The 22,024-nt window shown below is 34.6% G+C and overlaps 1 protein-coding gene across 2 annotated transcripts in view; it reads left to right on the top strand.

Moving 5' to 3' along the window:
- The window catches only part of ABHD17B (abhydrolase domain containing 17B, depalmitoylase), a 42,542-nt gene that overhangs the window by 16,825 nt on the left and 3,693 nt on the right, over window positions 1–22,024 (top strand). Inside the window, exons 2-4 of one of the 2 annotated variants that reach the window (XM_036991211.2) lie at window positions 4,401–4,578; window positions 17,723–18,192; window positions 21,383–21,562. In XM_036991211.2, coding sequence (XP_036847106.1) covers window positions 4,561–4,578; window positions 17,723–18,192; window positions 21,383–21,562 — 668 coding nt within the window. In that variant the 5' untranslated portion in view covers window positions 4,401–4,560. The remainder of the gene's footprint in view (window positions 1–4,400; window positions 4,579–17,722; window positions 18,193–21,382; window positions 21,563–22,024) is intronic. The other variant, XM_036991212.2, reaches the window with a different exon arrangement.

The raw sequence follows: 22,024 nt of genomic DNA, 5'->3' as shown, positions 1-22,024 counted from the left end.
CGGAACCATCCAGGTAAAAGTTTGTACAGTGTCAAGCCTAAGCAATAGCCTAAACAATACCCCAATCATGTATCCTGTGGTATGTTAACATTTTGAGGTAGAGGGTACTAATAAAAAATCAACTCATTAAGCATTAGAACTTTGACAAAGGGGGCCAGGGGGCAATAGAGAGGTTGAATGACTTGATACATTCTGCAGATCGCCGAGACTTTACAAAGATAGGTAATGTAGCACTTCTTTACCTCACTGGTCTATATTGGATTATAGCCCCCTTCACCCACCCCTAGATTCAGTCAGAATTGGTATAAGATGGCAGAATGAGTGGCAATGAACAATTCCCAAAGTGTTTCTTAATTTAAGTTGATGTAGGTAAGAGTCTCCATATTGATACTCTGCAAAAGGCAAAAGAATCTTGAGAATAAGGTACACAAACAGGTAATTTAGCCCTGAGAGACAGTATATAACCATTTAGCCAGAACATAGGCCTTAGGCATGTATATTGATCTAGTCAGTTCTTGGTGGGGGATGGGGAGGGGGTGTTAGGATTTCTTGGCTTTCAAATCTGAGAAACTTCCCTGGTGGCAACCATTGAAACTCAAGAATGTGTTGTTGACATGGTAGGGAAATAGAGGATAGGACTTAAGAGCAATATATAATCATGGGATTGATTTCTACTCGGTCCCTACTGAAAGAAAAGGGGAGCAGCATAAATGCATACTCCTCCTCAAAGCCCTCTCAGACCTCTAGGGCAGATTTCCTGCGTAAAATCCTTTTGCACTTAACTGCCCCTACCCTTCAGTAACAGTGACTTGTTGGACAGTCACAAGTTTCAGTCTCATGGTGAATGTGTCTGTTGGGTTAGCATGAAATCCACAAAGCTTCCCGGTGTTCAGGAGGCTGCCTTGTCCACACCGCCTAATAATTCCAAGAGAAACATTCTCAGGAAGATGAAAAGTCCAAAGTGAAACATAGGAACGAGGTAGGGACTTAGATCCAGCCATTCTAGGTCCAAATGGGGGCATTTCAGGGAGCCTGTCCTTGTATAAATGGTTTCTGTCACCTTGAAGTAAAAGCAGAATAGTGATCATGCTTCCTGCCAGCATGGGCCTACCAAGCATATACATTGGCCTTAGATACTTTTCAGTTACAAGACACCCAGGATCCCCAGTGGACCTAATGGCTCTCACACTGGGGACCAATCTCCCCTCTAAAAAGTACACTGATAGCCAGCTTGCCTCTAGGGCCAGTGCCCTCTGTACATCATTCTTTTTCCTCTTGTTTTCTGAAGTAGAAACTGGGATTTATTTAATACAGGCATCAGGTGGATGATTTATGTGCTTCTAAGCACGGAGCTGAGGATTTAAAAGTGAAATAAACATTGTACCAGGCCCTCAAAATAGGAAGAATTCCAGCATAAGACAACAGAACAGAAATTAGAAATTCAGATAGAAGGTAACAGAACAAAACCTAGAAATACTGCACTAAAGTCAAGAAGATTCAAAAAGAACAGTAAAATGTAAAATTCTGAAATACCACAGCAATGGCCACAAGTATCTTCATATCCACAGGTGTGGAAGGAACTATTCAGGGGCTTAAGCTGACACAGATTGCAAGGGGTTTATGTACCACTAGCATACCACTCCAGTTCCCATTTCCAAGCTAACACATACCCCAAAGACCTTCCAAAGAAACAAATCACTGGAGGCAAGATTTAAAGGTTAAAAGTAGACTTCTGTCACTAATGGCTTATGGGACCTCAACTCTACTCATTCTTGCACCAACCTCTCAGGTTGAATTTCAGATTTGTGTTAGGTCTCACTCTTAGTACTTCATTCTCAAAGCAGTCCTGTGAGATAGGTAGTATTCTCTTTATTATACATTATTGAAACGATAGCCTCTTCATTTGTCCTCTAGTGATTGACACTGAATTTTAAATCTGTAAACCCAAAACTCTATAATCAGACACTGTTGAATTAAGATTCATAGTACTAGTAGTTTCTTTGCAGTAGGCTGCATTGTTTTGGGATGTATGTGTTTCTCTGACTTCATTGTAACAGTTACTAATGAAGTGTTTTTAAAAACGGTTAAAATAGAGGGAAGAATAGAGATATCACAGAAAATCTTCAGAGGGGAAAAGTGATAGTAAATCACATTACTGTCTATAAGAAAACATAACTCATTTTTCTTTAGCATAGAGAGAGAACATACCCCAACTAAATTTTATGAAGTTTGCATAACCTTAATAAAAAAATCTGGCAAAACAAGTTATGAAAGTGGACAGTTGAAGGCCATTCTCAGTCATGAATGTAAATGAAAAAAAACCAGTGAAAAATACTAGCAAAGTGAGTCTAGTAATATATAAAAAATCATTATCACCAAGTTAGGATTGTTACAGGAATACCAGGTTGGTTTTGTGGAATTTATCCCATTAAAACTCTTAGGAAACTAGGAGGAGGAAGAAATGTTCTTAATTTCTAAAGGAGAGCCATAAAAATTCTATAGGGAAAGCCATACTAAAGAAGATTACTGTTGTTTCACTGTTAAGATGAAGGGTTTATATCTTGGACAGTGTACTGGAATCCCAGTGGGTACAGTAAAGCAAAAAAAGTACTGAGATTAATGATTTACATAGTTTTTGTATCCTAAGTCACTACACAAAAATGAATTGCATTTCTACACATCAAAAAGAATTAGAAAAGGGAATTTAAAAATATAAATACATAGATACTGTTTTCAGGCATACAAACAACTCCAAAGATTTCAGTTCTTCCAAATTGATAGATTCAGTGTCACTCACTAGCATCCCAACAGACTACTACATATATCCATTAAAATGTATGAGTCAGTCCGAATGACAAGCCCCGCGGGGTGATGATTGTGTAGGTATTAACTCCAAACTGATGCCACCTTTGATAGCACTTTGGTGGTCTATGTCAGGTACATTTTATGGAACAGAAATTTGGCAGTATTGAAGCAAATACCAAAAGACCTTCTAGAATCCTTATACATTTGGAGACCACTGAAAGATGATCACTTTCTTCCATGTAACAAGTAAAATTGGCCTTTTTTTAAAACAGTGACTTAGAATCTTAAGGTGAAAACACAAAAACGCGAATTTATAAATGGTCAGTCCGGGTTTTACTTACTTTTTATCACCTGGTGGCGAAATCCACTTCCTTTTTACCAAGATACGTATGCTCACATTCTGAATTACCTGCTTTTATTATTTTCATCCAATCTTTGATTTTTTTTCTAACTTTATTTGGTTTTGTTCAAGTCTTTTTTGTGTGTATGTGTGAAATGAAAAAGTCATCCTTATTTTTCTTTATCATTTGGACTCATTTTATTCTCTATGTTCACACTGTAACAAAACATTTCACTCCCACACTCTAGTCTGGTTCAGTGATTAAAAAGCCTGGATGCCAGACCCAAACTGCTGAACAGGAATCCTGGCTTCACTGTTTTTCTAGCATGGTGGTCTGGGGGATTTAAATTTCTCTTTCCTCACATGTAAATTGGGCTGGGGAGAGGGTAATGCATCTACCTCACAGGGTTGTTAAAAAGATTAAATGAGGTTAATATTTATGAATTTTTTTTACAATGAAATCAAGGTACATAAGTGTGGACCTTGATAAACACTAGCCTGGTTTTCATAACCCAGCAAAATTTTGAGCCTGCAAATCTAGATTCCTCATTTGTCAAAAGTTAATACTGTTTGTTTTGTTTTACAAACTTCAGCTCAGCTAACATTGGATTTTGAGTGACTTATGTGTGACAGCCACTGTTAAAAGTATGTGCAGTAATGTGGGTTTGTGTGGTGTGTTTCAAAACAATAGACAGATACATCCATGTGGTTAGTAAGTAGTTCGTACTTAACAAAGTGGTTCAGTTGATTAATTGTACAATAAAGAAGCCCTTGCTGTTGAAACAGGACTTCCTGAGCCCTTCATATGCATTTCCATGCATTTAGAAGATATATTTTAATAACTAATAACTGTACAGACTAGAATTTAATTTTTCAGTGATAATTCACAGACTACAACAGATATAAAATGTCAGAATTTTGAAGTTCAGAGAATTTGCAGGGTATATGTTTAAGTTTAAATTTTTAAAAAATTGAAATATTAAGTTTCATTTTAGGAATTTAGAAATTTTTAATACTTGGCTACTCACAGAATTTTCATGTTTAATATATTTAAGTTTAAAGTATAGTTGACCCTTGAACAACATGGGTTTGAAGTGCATGGGTCTACTTATACTCAGATTTTTTTCCCAATAAGCATTGGAAAAGTTTTTGGAGATTTGTGGCAATTTGAAAAAAACAGTTTCTAGCTTACTTAATTGTAAGAATATAGTATATTAACACATACACAAAATACGTGTTTTGTTTCCTATTGAAGTAAAGGGACTGGAACAAATGTTTGATCACCCATATTCATGGCAGCATTGTTCACAAAAGACAGCATCCATTGAGAGATGAATGGATAAACAAAAATGTATAATATATACATACAATGGAATATTATCACCTAAACGAAAATTGTGACATGCTACAACGTGATGAACCCTGAAGATCTGGTAAGTGAAATAAGCCAGTCACAGAGGACAAATGTACATTTCCAGTTACATGAGGTGCTTAGAATAGTCAAATTCTGGCAATCTCTTTTACCCTCTCACAAACAGCTGCACTCCCCTCTCCAGCCCCATCACCTGCCCACCCCGAATCCCCAAGTTACGACTCATTAACTGTAACTTGATAAATATAAATAAATGTGCTTATTTAATTTAGGTACTTTTAGAAACTGAAAGTCTCTGAAGTTTCTAAGATTAGAAATTTCTTCATTCATTTTTGGAATACTGTGGAAGATTGAGTAGATCCGAAGTTTATGAGAAGAAAAAAGTATCCTAGTTGTACAGTTTTAGAACTAGAAGAAACATTAATAAGTAGTTCAAACATCTCATAGAAAAGGAAAATTGGGTATAAAGAGACTGACTTCCCTAAACTCACCAACTTGTTAGTAGTAGTAAAGAATGGAAAGCTAGGTCTCTTGTTTAGTAGCTTAGTGGTTTCTGGACTACACTATAGTCAATTAGAAGAATTGACTGGGTAGAATCCTTAATTGCATTACTGGGCAAATAGTTAAAACTGTAAATGTTCTCAAATATTTTTAAAGTATCTGCTTTACCAAAAAGAAAAAAAAGATGAAAAAAGTTAGGGGTACCAACACTCGCACTGTCAGATCTCTGTAACTTTTGACCTCTTAAAAACTTTTAACCTGCTTATCACCTGCTGACCTGAATCCGTACCAATGATGTATTTGATAAAATTGTGTTATGTGTTATGTATTATATACTGTGTTCTTACTGTAAAGTTGGCTAGAGAAAACATTTTTCAAACTGCCTCCAAGAAATTTTACAGTGTATTTGTTGAAAAAAAAATCCACATGTAAGGGGACCCGTGCTGTTCAAAACCATGTTGTTGAATGGTAAGCTGTACTCTAATCTCAGAAATTCTCTTTTAGCAGTGGCTATAGGATTTACGCCTGTATCCAATCAACCCTATTCAGACTAGAAGTCTTTTGTGTCAACAGTATTATATATAAGTATAAAAAACAAACTCAATTTAGTTATTTGCTGGTAAATATGAATAGTCCGTGAAGAAGCACTCCCAACAGCATGCAAATCCAAGATGAACAACTAAAGAACAAACATTACCTGATCTGACACAGATGGACTGAACAACAACAAAAATTTGTCTTAGTGTCCTAAGATTCTTAAGAGGACATTGCACTCCTTAAACAGTTTTAATGTTAAAATTGGTTTTACACTCTAGAATAGTACAATAGTGATCTGTAAAATAAGCTAGAAGAAACTCCCTAGAACAATGAGCTGAAAGAGAAAGGGAGAAAGGCAAGTTAATGGATATATTGATAGTTCTAGGGTTCTTAAATAGGAATTCTGGTGGAACAGAGAAGGTGGAAAGGAAATAGAGAAACAGGTAAAGAAGGCCCTGGGGCTTTGGAACCTATTAAATATAAAACAAGATGAAGAATAACACATTTAGATATAATCTCATAAAATTAAAGAATACAGAAAAAATTTAATCTTTCTGGTAGAGACATGGGAATCACTTCAAAAAAATTAGGTAAGTAATATGGCATCGTGATTGCATGCTAGAAGATAAGAGCCAATGATTTTAATTGAGGGAAATGAAACCTTAATTCTGAAGCATGCCTAGTTTGCCATAAGTATGAAATCAAAATAACTATGAAAGTGTGCATAAAAATGTGGTTTGCATGCCTAGGCCCTTTGGAAGGAGGCAGGACAAAGTACTTATAGATGTAGTCCAGCAAAATAAAAAGGAACCACAAAAAGGCTAAAATGTGAGGTTAAGGAACAAGGAACAAGAGAAGTTTATGATGAAAAGAAATCCTGGGTGGATAGCTGGGCTGTGAACTGGCCCAGAACATAAACTGTTGAAGATTAAAACAGAACTCACAGGAACATAGTCAAAGATTTTTTAACATCTTTCTACGTTGATAGTAACCACAGTAGAAGAGGTGGACTTAATAATGTGGGTAACTGACTTGAACCACTGTGATATACAATTTGAAACCAACATAAGATTGTATATTAACAATACTTAAAGTAACTCATGGTTATCTAAGAATGTCTTCAAACACAACATAGATTTTATTGCACAAATTCTCAGAATGAGAAGATGGAATATGTTAATATAATAAAAGTTTATGGGTTTTCTGAAAATTTAAGAGGCAGAAAGTAGGAAAATTCAGGAGTCTCTTAAAAGTCCAGATGTGAAGTAAATTGAAATATACCTTATTTATCATGGGCAATTATCAGAGCATTAACACCCGAACACTTGGATTTAGTGACAAAATAGCTACTCACTTTGGGTTTTATCACAGTTTGGATGGCAGTGAATAATGTAAATACTTTTTATTGTTGCCTAATTTTAAAAGTCAACCTATAGAGAAAGCACAGAAAAACTAAGTTGCGAAACAAACGGCAAATAATGTGAAACTTAATCTGAGATGTTTTATATATAGTATATTTATATAATATCTAATTTATAGTATTTGTAGTATAACCAATAATAATGATGTATGATTAATGGGGATCCAGTAGAAACTTTTGAAATTGCTAGGACAAGAAATGAAGACTCAAGTATAATATTTACAGTTATAGCCAATAAAATCCAAAACTAACAAATCAGAATGAGCAGTGAAGGGAAAAAAGAGGTAAATTCTCTGAATCTTTCATAATGAAGATACATTGTAATAGAGGATAAATACATGAGTGTTAGTAAACACCAGAATTAAAAACAAATGACTCAAAATAGTAATTTCTGGGGTTGAAGCAAGTTTGGGTTTGGGTTAGTGTAAGATTAGGGAAGAGACTTTTTAAAAAATTTTAATCTAATTCATGCAAGCATGCATATGTTTAAAAAGCCAGGTGATTGTACAAACTTTGTTAGGAAAATTGGCAATCCCAGGCCTCCATCTCTTTGATATATTCCTTCCCAGGGGCTTTTAGTTTCTTTGAAGAATTCTTTTGATATTTACCTCCATATCTCTAGATAATAACATTACATGTCTATCTCTTACGTGTTAACATCCCACTTACAGGACAGATATAGCTCTCTCCCACCATTGTTGACACACATCCTTCCCATTCCCTCAGTTTCCCTATGTAACCTCCCTTATCAGTATCTTTGGATCTTTCAGATTAATCTGATTGCCCAGAAAAGTTCTTCCAGTGGAAACCTCTGGTATTCTGAGTTAAGAGTATCTAAATTCTTAAACTGACATTTTTTAAATTTTTTATTAAGGTATGATATATACATTCCTATGAAGGTTTCACATGAAAAAAAAATGTGGTTACTACATTTACCCATATTATCAAGTCCCCACCCATACCCCAATGCTCTTAAACTGACATTTCACCAGTCATTATTTTGGCCTTACAGGGAGACTTATTTTTATTTTTTTAACTTAGTGATTTGAGGTTTTTAAAACCAGGCCGTGTAGTTATTTCATAACTATGATGTTATTTTTAAATTATATCAAATATTATATAGTTTACTTAATAGTTATTTGAATGTATGTTATCACCGTTTACATTTCTATCTTTTGACTCTGGCTCCAGCTTATTTACTACTTGATAAGGAATGTCTGACGGGGTACTTACTCATATCAAGTGCTGAGTTTTATCATCTTTTTTATAACTCTTAGAAATTCAAATTGGAATACCAGTAATGTGAACCCTCTTTTTGAAAAAGATTGTGTTAATCATTTATAATTATCAATTATCAGTAATCCTTAAATTTTCTGGAACTTCTGATGACTTCAGTTAGATTATATTGTGGTAATGTGGGTATTATACAGTGTGGAATGTATTGAGAAAGTGTTCACCTGGAAAGTTTCCCAGAAACAGATTGTACTTTATAAATGAAGAGGAAATAATGTGTATTTGTGGAATGTCTCTACCAGTGTACTATGACAGCTTTTTTGTGAGTGTTAAGGAGGAGCATGTTTTTTTAAAGTCTTTCAATAGAGGTGCCAAAACTGATGATTAAAAACATGTGTCTGTTCACGTTTTATTTAGCTTATGCCCAGCAACAGGTAGAGGCAAGATTTGGAAAGCTTAGCTAATTTAGCATTTTCCAATTTCAGTCACCAAGAGCTTTATGGGAATATGATATTAGCATATGCAAAAATCTGCAACCTGTCCTTTTGCTTAATCAGGAAGACTTGATACACTTGTTAGGGCATTGTTTAAGAGGATCAACAGGATTTTAAGTCTTTATAGAATACTCAATGGGCTATTTTCAGTAATTAATTGGTTGGCTAATAGTCACAAATCCTTCTCTAGTTTCTTATGATTGACTTGGAACTCCAGTGTATAGGAACTTTTCAAGAATGTGAATCCCTTTGACACATCAAAAGCATATATTATTAAAATGTACAGATAGCCTCATTGATTTCCATTGCTCAGTTGTAATAAAATTTTTTAATAGAATTGGTTTATATGTTACAGTATTTTTGTCAAGATACATTCTTCCAAAGCAGTACTGTGTACTAAAACTCATTTAGTTCTATGTGGTTTACAGCGTTCCACAAGAAGAGCTTTAAGAAAATTGCCTATTTTGATGAAAAGGCCAGGAAGGAAGGAGCGCCATTTCAACATAGTACGGATATGAAGCATATAAGCTTTAGTTCTGGATTCCCTGGGTTTGAAAAGTTTTAGTTCAGCACTGTCCAGTAAGACTTTCTATGGTCATGTTCTTCCTGCATTGTGCAATTTGGTAGCCACAAGTCATGTGTGGCTAGTATGATTGAGGAACTGAGTATTTAATTTTAATTAATTTAAACATAAGTAGCCATATGTAGTTACTGGCTCCTATGTCAGTGTACTAAGTATTAAGAAACAAAAGATCCAAGTATAGAAATGACTACATTGACGTCTGTAGAACTTCTGCTACAAATAGTTTGCATGGCATAGTTGATAGGCAACAAGCCTTAATATCCACCTTGTGTTATAATATTGTCATAGATGCAATTTCCTCACCTCTGGTCTTTTTTATACAAACTTTTAATTAAAGTTTTGTTAATATATAATCTTATGTTTCAATTATTTTTTAAATAAGTTCATGACTAATAATAGAATTGAAACTATTTTGATAACCCTGGTAGATGTTTACGGTCTGCACCTCAACTCGTGTTTTAACCCCAACTTTTCTCACCAGTGGGAGAGGAAGGAATCTTATTTGTACATTGCCCAGTAAATTTTTCCTATTTAACAAACTCCTCTAAACTTTTCTAAACTCAAAATTACTAAGGCATCTGTTCAGTTTATAAAGAAAACCCACATTTCCTAGGGTGTTTTCAAATGATTCATTGGCCCAGTTAACTCTAAGTATCTCTAGAATCTTACTAGTATTTAAAAAATGTAACTTTACCTTAAAAAGTCATTCACATGATTCTTTTTCAAAGACTAAAATAGTTTTACTTTTCCTTTCTATTTGAAATATTTAAAAATTACTTTTCCCTAAGTTCTTTAAGTTTTTCATTCCCATGTAGCCATGTAGCACAGCCCAATGCAGTCTTGTGTCTGTAATGAGAGTTGGATTTTCCTAGCAGTTACGGTAGTCAAATCCTTGGAGCTCACGGTATAGTATCCCTGCTGCTGATTTCCTATAAAAGAAGGAATAAGTTCTAACTCACCAGAGACAAGAATTTCCAAGCTATGTTTCTACATAAGGCATACACAAAAAAGATAGAAATGTGTCAAAACAACATCGTACTGAACACCTAGTTTTATAAGTTACTCTTTGGAGAAATTTTAGTCATTACAAGTATTTTTAGATGCTCCATCCTGATTGAAAAGGGAGCATGTTGCCAGACTTTGAAGGTGCATACTCAGCTTCTCTGTATGCACTAAACTTGTCATGTCAGAATAGTCGCTCGTAGTTTCACTTGTTGGCTGTACTTTGCTAATTGCTGCTACAGATTTTTAAGTGCCTAACTTATTGGTGCTCTCAACAGATATTGAAAATGAATTTAATTTTTGTACTGATAACACTCCTAGGCTACTGAGCTGTACATAATTGATCATCTTTGTATGGTGGTAGTATGATTTACTTTGGATCAGTCTATTGGGAAATGTCAGGCTCATGACGCCCTGGTACAGAACTGACCTAAAATCAGGTATTTTTTTCCTGTTTTTTCATCCTTGATCATCATCTCTTGTCATCATTTCTGACTTTAGTACATTCTGATCTTTGCTACTTCTCGATGTTGATAATCTAACATTTACCTTATTTGTCCATTTCTGGTGTTAAGATGTGCTGTAAATCTAAGTTTGTTTTTTTTTTGGTTTCTTCCATTAATTTGTCTAAAAAACATCAGGCTTTGTTTTTTATAACCAGAGATGAGCATCAAAAGTGGGTTGTTGTCTAGACTTCTCTATTAATGAAGCCAAATTCAAAGTAATTCATTTTGTACTTTAGAATAGTTCTAATATCAAATTTAAGTGGTTTATCATATACTAACTACATTTACACAGTCTAAGTTGAAGAAGACTCTATTTAAATTAGCATAGACACTATTTCAAGCTTAGTTGTCAAAATACTACACAAAATGAAATGATAATAAGCATTTTTTAAGTTTTCTCTAAAACCACCTTTAAAAGACGTTAGTTCTAGTTCCCTATTCATTGAACCCTAAGAGAATCAGTTGTCCTTTGTATATCATAGTAATACAAGTTGGTCTGCATTATCAAAGTAATAACAAAGGATATCAAAGGGAGATTCTTTTTTTCAGTAAATTCTTATTACATCAAGAATTGATAAGCATCATTTCAGTAATTTTGTTACAGAAGAGGAAGGAGATGCAGTAGGTCATTCTATTTAGGGTCATTTTTTAACATTAGTCTTCCTGTTTTGCTGAGAAAGAAGTCAGATGTTCATCCTTTGTCACTGAGCAGGAAAAAATTACCAGGAGACAGGTTTTTAAATTATTCATGCAATTTTAGGAAATTCCTCCTGCTGTAAGGTAACTCTGATTCCATGCCAAAATTAAGAAAACCTTAATTTCCACAATGGGCCATCTGTTTAACATTGAGTTGACCTTCCATTTTGAGAGTTAATTTCAAGAGGGGCAAGATTTATTCTTCCCTGAGTGAGTGTCCTTTTCTGTGCTTCACAACACACTGAGTGATTTTAGTAACTAGCAGTGCTTTTCCCACCTGCACCCACCTCCACCAACATAGGTTCATAGGTTTTTATTTGCTTCTGTTATGCTCCCAGAAGAAACCTGTGCAATTGCAAAAAAACACATTTGCCTTCTTACCGTGATTTAGTAGACTTTTTCTTCTTATATGGATGGGGGGTTCTTAGGTACAGAGAGTAGGTAATGTCAGTTAATTTACTAGCTCATTTATCCAAAAAATAATAGAGACCTTGGCATTACAAGTCCACTGGCTAAGCAAGCAGATGTGTGATCTTTGCTCTCTGGAACCTCTAGTCTAACTCATGGCATATTATCATTGTCAGTCTATGAACAAGCCCTGATCTTACTTCACTTAATTTTATTTTTTTCCTTTAGTCTCTTTTCCTTTTTTGTCCTCCATAAACATCCACTCAGATATACATGTCCGTCCTTAGATACTCGCTTGTGAAGATAATATATTTATGTGTGTTAATGTTTAAGGTCTAGCCATCAAAGTCATTTCTGACTCTACATAATATTCCATTATCTGCATCTAACAGATCTACTTAGTTCATTTTCCCAGTGATGGAATCTGTGTTGCTTCCTCCACCTGAATACAAGTAATGCTTCAGTGAGCACTTTTGTATGTTAAGGACTGCTGCAAGTATTTCTTTGGAATGCTTACCCAAGAGTGGGATTCTGAATCACAGGTAAAAGAATAGCTTAACCAAGCAGTTCAGGGTTCCTGTTTTCCTCCATTTTCACCAATACTTGACATTACTCAGTTTGCTAATTTCTATTTTTCCTAAGTTTTGGAGTAATATTATTTCATGCATGTTCCTTTTTTCAGTAACAGCTTTATTAAAATATAATTCACATACTGTACTATCTACTCATTTAAAATGGCCAATTTGGTGTTTTTTTAATGTATTAACAAAGTTGTGCAACCATGATACAAATCAATTTTAGAATATTTTAATTACCCTCAAAAGAAACCCCATAGTCTTTAGCCAATGCTCCCCAACCCTCCTGTCCCCCACAGCCCTAGACAACCACTGATCTCTTTCTGTCTTTATATCCTATTCTGGTAACTTCTATTAACTGGAAGCATACACTAAATTATCTGTGTGTCTAGCTTCCTTCACTTTGTGTAATTTTTTGTCCACTTTGTAGCATCCACCGATATGTCATTTTTTATGACTGAATAATATTCCACTGTTTGGATATACCACTTTTGTTCATGCAGCAGTTAATGGACATTTAGGTGATTTCTGCCTTTTGACTCTTGTGAATTACGCCACTGTGAACACTCATAAGCATCTTTTTGCGTGGACAGAGGTTTTCATTTCTCTTGGGTGTGTACCTATGGGTAGAATTGCTTGGTCAAGGGTAAACTCTGGGTTTTTTCGAGGAACTGCCAAACTGCCTCCCTGAATTTCTTGCTCTGTTCTACTTGCCACCACAGCAGTGTATGAAAGTTCCAACTTCTCCATATCCTTGTCAACCCTTGTTACCTGCTGTTTTAATTATAGCCATCTCGTGGGTATGAAGTCATATAATTGTGGTCTTTCCCTAATGATATGGAACATCATTTCATGTGTTCATTGACCATTTGTATTTGGGTTAATGATAGTCCCCAAATCAGAGGGTTGTTGGAAGGATTAAATAAGTTAATATGTGAAACATGTTTAAACACTAAACAATCTTAGACACAACTAGAAACTGACTGTGCCAGGCAACAGTTAACTGAGCACAGTACATGCTCAGTTAATTAACTATTGTGGTTTGGAAGCCTTTCCTAAAAGTCAGTTTTTGTGTCTGTCAATTTCTATATTGTTTTTCGTACTCTAGTTTCTTAATATCTCCCCATAGTATCTTTCTCATATTTATTTGTGCTTACATTCCTTTTTAAGTTTAACACACTGAAAAATATTCACAGCTAGACATTTGTAATGAATAACTAAAACTACTTCAGTTGTATGTTACAAACTAGTTTTTATGGTAGTTACATCTGACTTACTAAGAGTCATTGTTTTATGTTTGTTATTTTTCCCATATCTTAGGCTTATTAATACGAATACCATTCTGAACAAGTCAAGCAACCAGTGCCCCAGCACATTTGCACATTTAAGTACTACGTAATCTCCTCTACCAATCCTCTGTCTATTGGTATTCTCCAAAGTTTTGATTCTGGATTGTTAGGGGTATACTTTGCTGCCTTTTTGTTTTCTTCTTCTCCTCTATTGCTTGCTTACCAAAAAAAAGTACATCATATTACCTACTCTTTTTATGGTATCAGATATACCATAGAATTCTCTTGGATTTATTTTCCTCCTTGCTGGAGTTTGTTTCAAAGAAGGTCTTGGTTTGGAAAACAAACCTTTCTGTTTTTGTTTTTGCTTTTTTTTTTATGGCTACAGCTATCTTTATCTCCTCATACTAAGGTAATATTTTAATCTCTACATAAAATACTAGGTTGAAAGTTTTTATTTTGTATTTACTTTAAAACTACACTTCTAATATGTTATTTCTAGTGTTTCTGTTGAAAAATCCCATGTTCGTCTAATTCTTTGTAGGTAATCTGTTCCCATTTGGAAACTTCCAAATTTTTATTTTTGGCAATTTTAATATTTGCTGTAATTTGTCTAGCCATGAGAGTTTTCTTAAATACCTTTTGATATTCTGAACAATTTCATTTTAAGAGATTCTTAGGTTATCCTGTCTTCATTTTTTTCCTCTTTTTCCCCCTTGGACTCCCATAGCATACTATTAAGAGTAAGTATTCTTTAATTTTTTTTTTAATGTATCTCTTTAAACCAAGGATTCCAGCTGTACTTTTCTTCATGACATTTTTTTCAACTTCATGTTTAAGTTTTCTCTCTCTCTTCTTTAAATGGGTTGTTTTAACTTACATAAATCCTTGTCTGGTTCAGAAATTCTGCTATAAATTATTTAATTTATTGTCTGTCTTTAATGATTTTTGTGTACTTTAATATTTTATCATTTCCCCCCATATAATTATTCACTGCCTTGTTTCTTCAAGATTTTGTTGTCAAGAAACATTTTATCAGGTAAATTTTATATAAAAATGTATTGGACTTATTCCTACACTGCTGGTGAGAATGTAAATTAGTTCAACCATTGTGGAAAGCAGTATGGAGGTTCCTCAAAAAGCTCAAAATAGAAATACCATTTGACCCAGGAATTCCATTTCTAGGAATTTACTCTAAGAATACAGCGACCCAGTTTGAAAAAGACAGATGCACCCCTATGTTTATTGCAGTACTATTTACAATAGCCAGAAATGGAAGCAACCTAAGTGCCTATCAGTAGATGAATGGATACAGAAGATGTGGTACATATGCACAATGGAATATTATTCAGCCCTAAGAAGAAAACACATCCTACCATTTGCAGCAAACATGGATGGAGCTAGAGGTATTAATGCTCAGTGAAATAAGCCAAGCAGAAAAAGAGAAGTATCAAATGATTTCACTCATCTGTGGAGTATAAGAACAAAGAAAAAAACTGAAGAAACAAAACAGCAGCAGACTCACAGAACCCAAGAGTGGACTAACAGTTACCAAAGGGAAAGGGACTGGGGAGGGTAGGTGAGAAGGCGGGGAAATAAGAGGGGGCACAGGGAGAGTCGTGCAACACAGAGAAGACAAGTAGTGATTCTATAGCATCTTACTACACTGATGGACAGTGACTGTAATGGGGTATGTGGGGGGGACTTGGTGATGGGGGGAGTCTAGTAAACAATGTTCCTCATGTAATTGTAAACTAATGATAGCAAAATTAAAAAAAGAATAAAATGTTTTCTCTCAGCTCTCATCATACTGAAATTTGTTTTATTTATGCTTTTTGTTGTGAAGCTTTTCATTTCACACTTACAGAAAAGAACAACTTTTTAAAGCATGTCTATGTTGCTGCCCTATACCAGACCTGATAGTAGGAAAGTGAAAATTGGCAAGTTTTTGTTACTAGGTGGACTTCAGTTACCTGGGTTTGAGGCAGTAGGGGTGTGGGTATGATTTCCTGTGCCGCCGTCAAGCTCGGGTTGTCTTTTTCATCAGGCTTGACTCTGGCACTGCAGCACTGTGTATGTTCAGTCAGCCAGGTTTATTCACAATTCCTTTATACTACAGTATATAAATATCTTGTTTAAGAGGTAAATTATAGGAGCATACTCTTAACTATATACAGTTTACCTATTAATCAAGCTTTTAATAGGCTGTTGAGGGTCAGGTATTGTTGGTTTGTAAGCTAATTGCAGGCCAACAATAGGCAGATTATCAAACAGAGCATTGCTGATACTGTATTTTCCTCCTCATCTTCTTGTTCCAGGTCATCTCCTTCTTTGATACCAACTCTTTGAACTACCTTCCCTGCCATCTTCTTCACCATGTCCTTTGTCTTCCTGACAAGGATTATAAATTGTGGCCAAAACTATAGTAGACATAACTAATTTATCACATGTTCTTTACCTGCCAAATCCCTGGGCATGCTCTCAGAATCCACAGCATAACGGTTCAGGGAGCCAGTTAGCATATTTTAAAGCCTTTTATGTCACTCCTGCTCTTGTTTCTCTGTCTATGCAGTTACTGCTGCTGCTTTCTATCTTCCAAATTAATTTATGCTGGGAAATTAACACAATTATATTGCACAATATAGATTTTGATTCAGTGAGTGACTGAAAGGCATTCCTTTCACTCCACATACTCTTTATTCTTTCGTCATGTGAAGTCATTTCTTCTTATTTTTAGTATAATGGTGTGTATTTTTATCCTATCCTTATATGTAGGTTTTTTGGAGAAAATTAGGTGCCACCAAACCTCTGGAAGGTACTTGTTTTGAATGCATTCATCCTGAAAATAAGCAATGGTCTACTACTGTTAAAAGGAAGGTTAAGGATTTGATAGAGGACAAGCTCAAAGGAAATACTGGCAAGGCAAACAGTATTGCTTTGTTTTTCTTCTGAATTAATATGACCTGGATACTTTAAAAATACTAATGAAAAAGGCATAGAAGAAGGTGAACCATTCTTAAGAGTGCCAGCTGTATAGCCATTACTGTATTACATGCCTTAGCCAAAACATTGTATATGCTCTTCACAACCATTCTGTTCAGTGTAGGCACTGGCCTTGTTTACTTAAGAAGACAATGAGCACAAAGGTAAATAATTTTCCCAAGAGCACACAGCAGGTCAGTGGTACTGTTAGGATTCCACTACAGTTCTCTGTGACTTAAAACTTAATGCTCCTTCCCATCTAACCATTTAGAAACTTAACCTTTAGCAGATTTCACCTTTTTCCCAATGGACTTTAATTTGAATAATAATTACATACATAAATAAATTTTAACAGTTTATAGGTTATTTTGGCTACTGATAATATGGCTAAAATGCTAGGCTTCTGAGACAAATGTGTTCTGTAGCCCAGTAATATAGGACAGTGAGCCTGCTGTCTTCTCTTCTCAGACGAACACAGGGTTGCTTTTAGGACTAAACATAATACACATAGAACACTTTAGGACAATGCCTAAGAATTAGTAAATCTTCTGAATGCTATTATATATTTATTATATCATGTTAATCTATTTCTAGGTGATTCTAAGAATTTTCACTGTGTTGCATAGAAATTACAAACCACACTAAAGATATTTTATACCTCCTGTTATCTGTGGAGAAATAATTACCTCTGCTCTTTGTATTATTCATATTTTGGTTAAATATTATAATCACTAGTATTTGAAACATAATAGATAGCATTTGAGTCTGTCTCATGTTGAGGAATATTCACCTCACCCCAGAATTCAAAGTATTTCTTAAAAAATGCCACAAATCTCTTTGGGGAGAATACTTGAAATAATAGAAGTAATAGATACTGACCACCAGTAGAATTTACCACTGTTTTTGTTTTAACCTATTGTTTGAGAATGCAGAATCCACACGGTGATTAAAACATTTACTATCTCCTTTTCTTTTTCAGAAGATGAATAATCTTTCATTTAGTGAGCTATGTTGCCTCTTCTGCTGTCCACCTTGTCCAGGGAAAATTGCTTCAAAATTAGCGTTTTTGCCACCTGATCCAACTTACACACTGATGTGTGATGAAAGTGGAAGCCGCTGGACTTTACACCTATCAGAACGAGCAGACTGGCAATACTCTTCTAGAGAAAAAGATGCTATTGAGTGTTTCATGACTAGAACCAGTAAAGGCAACAGAATTGCCTGCATGTTTGTGCGTTGCTCACCCAATGCCAAATACACGTTACTCTTCTCACATGGAAATGCTGTTGATCTTGGTCAGATGAGCAGCTTTTACATAGGACTGGGATCAAGGATTAATTGTAACATATTCTCATATGATTATTCTGGATATGGTGCAAGTTCTGGGAAACCAACAGAGAAGAACCTCTATGCAGACATAGAAGCTGCTTGGCTTGCTCTTAGGACAAGGTAAATGGTGATCAGGAATTATTTTGCACATCTATGTCAGTTAGCTAAAATTGTCTTGTATAGGAATATAGATTAAAAGCAGTTTTTATAACACATCCTGAAGTACTAAGTAGAGGTTATATTTACTATTGTATACCTATGAAGAGTTAAACTTTTAGATTGTAATAGTTTTTTAAGACAAGTTTTTGTGTTTGTGTCAGTGCATATGTGATTATTTTAAAAAATATAAATGTATGATATTCTTTAAGCCAATTTTGTTGGTTTTGTTTAAGACATAACCATGGTATAAAAATGTTTGTTGAAAGTTGCAACATGTCAGGAGTGTGATAGAAAACAGTAATTCAGCTTACCGTTCATATTATCATTAGTAATATAAGAGGCTGGTTTATTTTTGTTAAAATCTTAAGCCAGAGTTTGCATTATTTTATGTTATGTCTCAGAAGGTATGACTTAAAGATTTAAAGATACCTTATGGGAACTGTTTCTATAGTACTCACTCTGTAGGAGAGATTTTACTTTGCATTCGAGACTCATTAAATTTGGAGAGATGATTGCCACTAAAAACAAGTAGTGTTATGATAATTATTTTAGGCAGATTATCTTGTATCAATTTCTTTGGTTATAGCAGCACATTTTTGGGAACTAGAAGATACTTAAAATTTTTCTTTAAAGTTTTGCAATTTTATAGACTGCAGTTTATTTTTTCATCAGTATATAATAACTAGAAAGGTATCTATACTTACAATTAAGAGTTTAGTTAGACTGAAGCCAGAGGACATAAGGAAAACTAACTTACGATTACTAATTTAATGCTTAAATAGTAATGGCTTCAGTCAGTTAGGGAGAACCACCTCAATTTTGTTAGTAGATGAGACCTTTACCCTTTCAAGATCAATAGAACAGCAGCACTATACTCTTGTAGCAAACTCTTATATAAAGACAATACCTTAAAAGTGTAACTTCAGTGTATTAGTAGTTTTTAAGGATGTGAAGTTAAAGCAGATATCCTTTATTATTAGTGCTCTTAAGTACCATGAAAAGATAACTATTCAAACAACAGTATCCATTTCAGTATTGCATATTAATGTATAAAAACCTCTTGGAAGTGGTCAGCTATATTAAATTGTTTTAAATCTTATCATTTTCAGATACCAATTTGATTAATTAATCTTTTTAAACACATTTGATGACCAGTATGAATGAGAAGCAAAAGCAAAATAAATTTCTAAGTAGACCCATGTACTAGTTTAGCATAGAATTGGGGACTTACATTTTACCTCATAGTGAACCCTAAATACGGTGAGAAGAGTGAGTAGGTATAGATTATCTTTGAGGATTTATTTGATTTCTCTGAGCCTCTGTTTCCTCATACGTTTAATGAGGAGGTTGGATTAAGTGATCACCAAGACCCTTTCCTGTGCTGAAATTCTGTCATTTAAAAATGTGTGTAATTAGAATTCATGCTTTTATTTTCTTCACTTGATTAATATAAAAAGTTAGGGCTTAAGTAAACAGGAGGAGAAAAACAAATACTGGCCTTTATTATTTGAATGATTGCCTTTTCAGAAAAAGTGACTATAATAATTCAATTTTTTAACTTCTGACGAATCAGCAGAAAATAAGAGACTAATGTTCACTGTGCAGTCTTTCCCCACAGGCTTTGAGCTCATTAACTGTGTGTTATAATGGAAAAAGCCCTGGACTGGGCATCAGGGCACCTGGATTATAGTTACAGGTCTGTCACTAACTTACTGTGACTTTGAACATCTGCTCACCAAGCAGCTGAAATGTATTTATTAGATGGTCTCTAAAAGTCCTTTCTAATTTTACTGTTCTGAAATTCTCCTTTTGCTTTGAGCCCTCTGATGCTAAATTGGCAACTGCTTCTGCAGCTATGGAGCCTTGCCATTGTTACCTTTAGCTTAAGCTTAAAACCCATAGTTGGCATCAACAGTGCTGCTATTCAACTAACAGCAACCACGCAGCATCCAAAGTTCCACTGATGTTGAAATTTTCATTTTTCTGATTTCTTCATCCCTATGAAGTATGTGCAGCTAGGTCTGTTATAAAGAAAAAAGCTTTCTGAGTTTACTTAACATAAAGGAGTCAGTCTGCAGATGGAACCCAGTGTCTCTGGGATATAAACCAAAGAAAAGGATTCTTTCTGTAGGACTGAGTGGAAGAAACTATGAGAAGGTATGTCACTCCATGATAGTTCCAATAGTCCTTTAGCCCTTGGAAACGCCACAGGAAGCGCAATGGGCTTGTCTTGTTCTTTTTAGTGAATGTTCAGATAAGACTTTTATTACCTTTTCAAAACACTAGAAGGTCTTGTGTAAATGGCCCTGAACATCTAGAAGTGACTGCTGTAATGTCAGTCTTCCAACATGGAAAGGCATAAAGGCACTCTAACCCCACAGTCATTAACCCCTATAGCACCTCACTTAACTTGTAGGAAGTATTTTACAATTGGGACAGTTGTACTGGAGACAGATAGCAGTATCTGGAACATAATATGTACCAATATTACTGAGTAAACGAGCTCACATAATCTGAACTCTTTTTAAAGAGTAAAGCAATTAGTCTTAGGATTTAGCATGAAGTCTGTTCCTAATTAACTATATAGCATTTGGAATTCACATTCATTAGTTTATTTTTTTCCTTAGTCCACTTTTCTGAGTTAGCAAAGAAAATTGGCAAGAAAAATAGTGATGCTCTTAGCTGGAAATATTGATATATTTTATTTATTCTATACCATAAGTATATATAGCATTTTTATCATTATGACCAACTTAGAAAATAAAATGAGCCACTTTTGGAGTTTGAAGAAATAGAGAACTTTAGTTATATTGAATAAAAAATACATTTAATATTCCATAGACATCAGTCCATTAAAATATTAGTGATAGAACAAATTCCAAATGTAGTAATCAGTGTACTAGGTAGAGTTGCATAAATGATTTAATCAGTTCATTTCTCTCAAAAGATGAAATTGGAGCAGATGAAATAAGCCAAGAATATAGATCTCATTGTTAGTATTAAATATGACACTAATGATTAAGAAACTTCAGTTTTAAAACATGAATGTGTTGACATTCTAAGTCGTTATTACTAGGTTAAGTCCTTAGGAATGATTAAACATTTCCTGCCAGTCCAGCTTTCCAACTTTATTAACTTCTGAACTTTATAGATATGGCATTCGCCCCGAAAATGTGATCATATATGGCCAGAGTATAGGGACAGTACCCTCTGTGGACCTTGCTGCTCGATATGAGAGTGCTGCTGTTATTCTTCATTCTCCTTTGACCTCTGGAATGCGAGTTGCTTTTCCTGATACCAAGAAGACCTACTGTTTTGATGCATTCCCCAAGTAAGTATCAATATTCAAAATAGTTAGATGTAACTTCTGAGGTAATTTTTTCAATCACTTAATACGGTATTCATGATACAACTCTTGCATGAGCTATTTTGCATATATTATAGGAATTGCAAAAAATTAATTTGTGAAGAGGGTGGTGACAGAAGGCTGAAATATTTGAGAAATAGTAACCAGGTGAAAAGTGCTGAAGGCCTGACAGTGGCACTCATATTGGAAAGCAGAGAATGAATTTGAGAAAAGAGTATCAGACTAGATCTAGGATGCTAAACAAAGAAACTAAATATAATTCCCAGGTTTCTGACTTGAGCTGTTAATGGATGATGGTATGATTCAGTGGGATACATAATACTGGATGAAGGGAATAAGTAGAGGAAAAATGAGACATGTGCACATAAATGGTACCTAATTAATAATGATGCCTGCTTTACAAAAGTGAATTGCCAAAAAGTTAAG

The sequence above is a fragment of the Manis javanica genome, chromosome 2, assembly GCF_040802235.1.
Source record: "Manis javanica isolate MJ-LG chromosome 2, MJ_LKY, whole genome shotgun sequence".
Lineage (NCBI taxonomy): Eukaryota > Metazoa > Chordata > Mammalia > Pholidota > Manidae > Manis > Manis javanica.
This window is presented reverse-complemented; position numbering and strand designations above follow the sequence as displayed.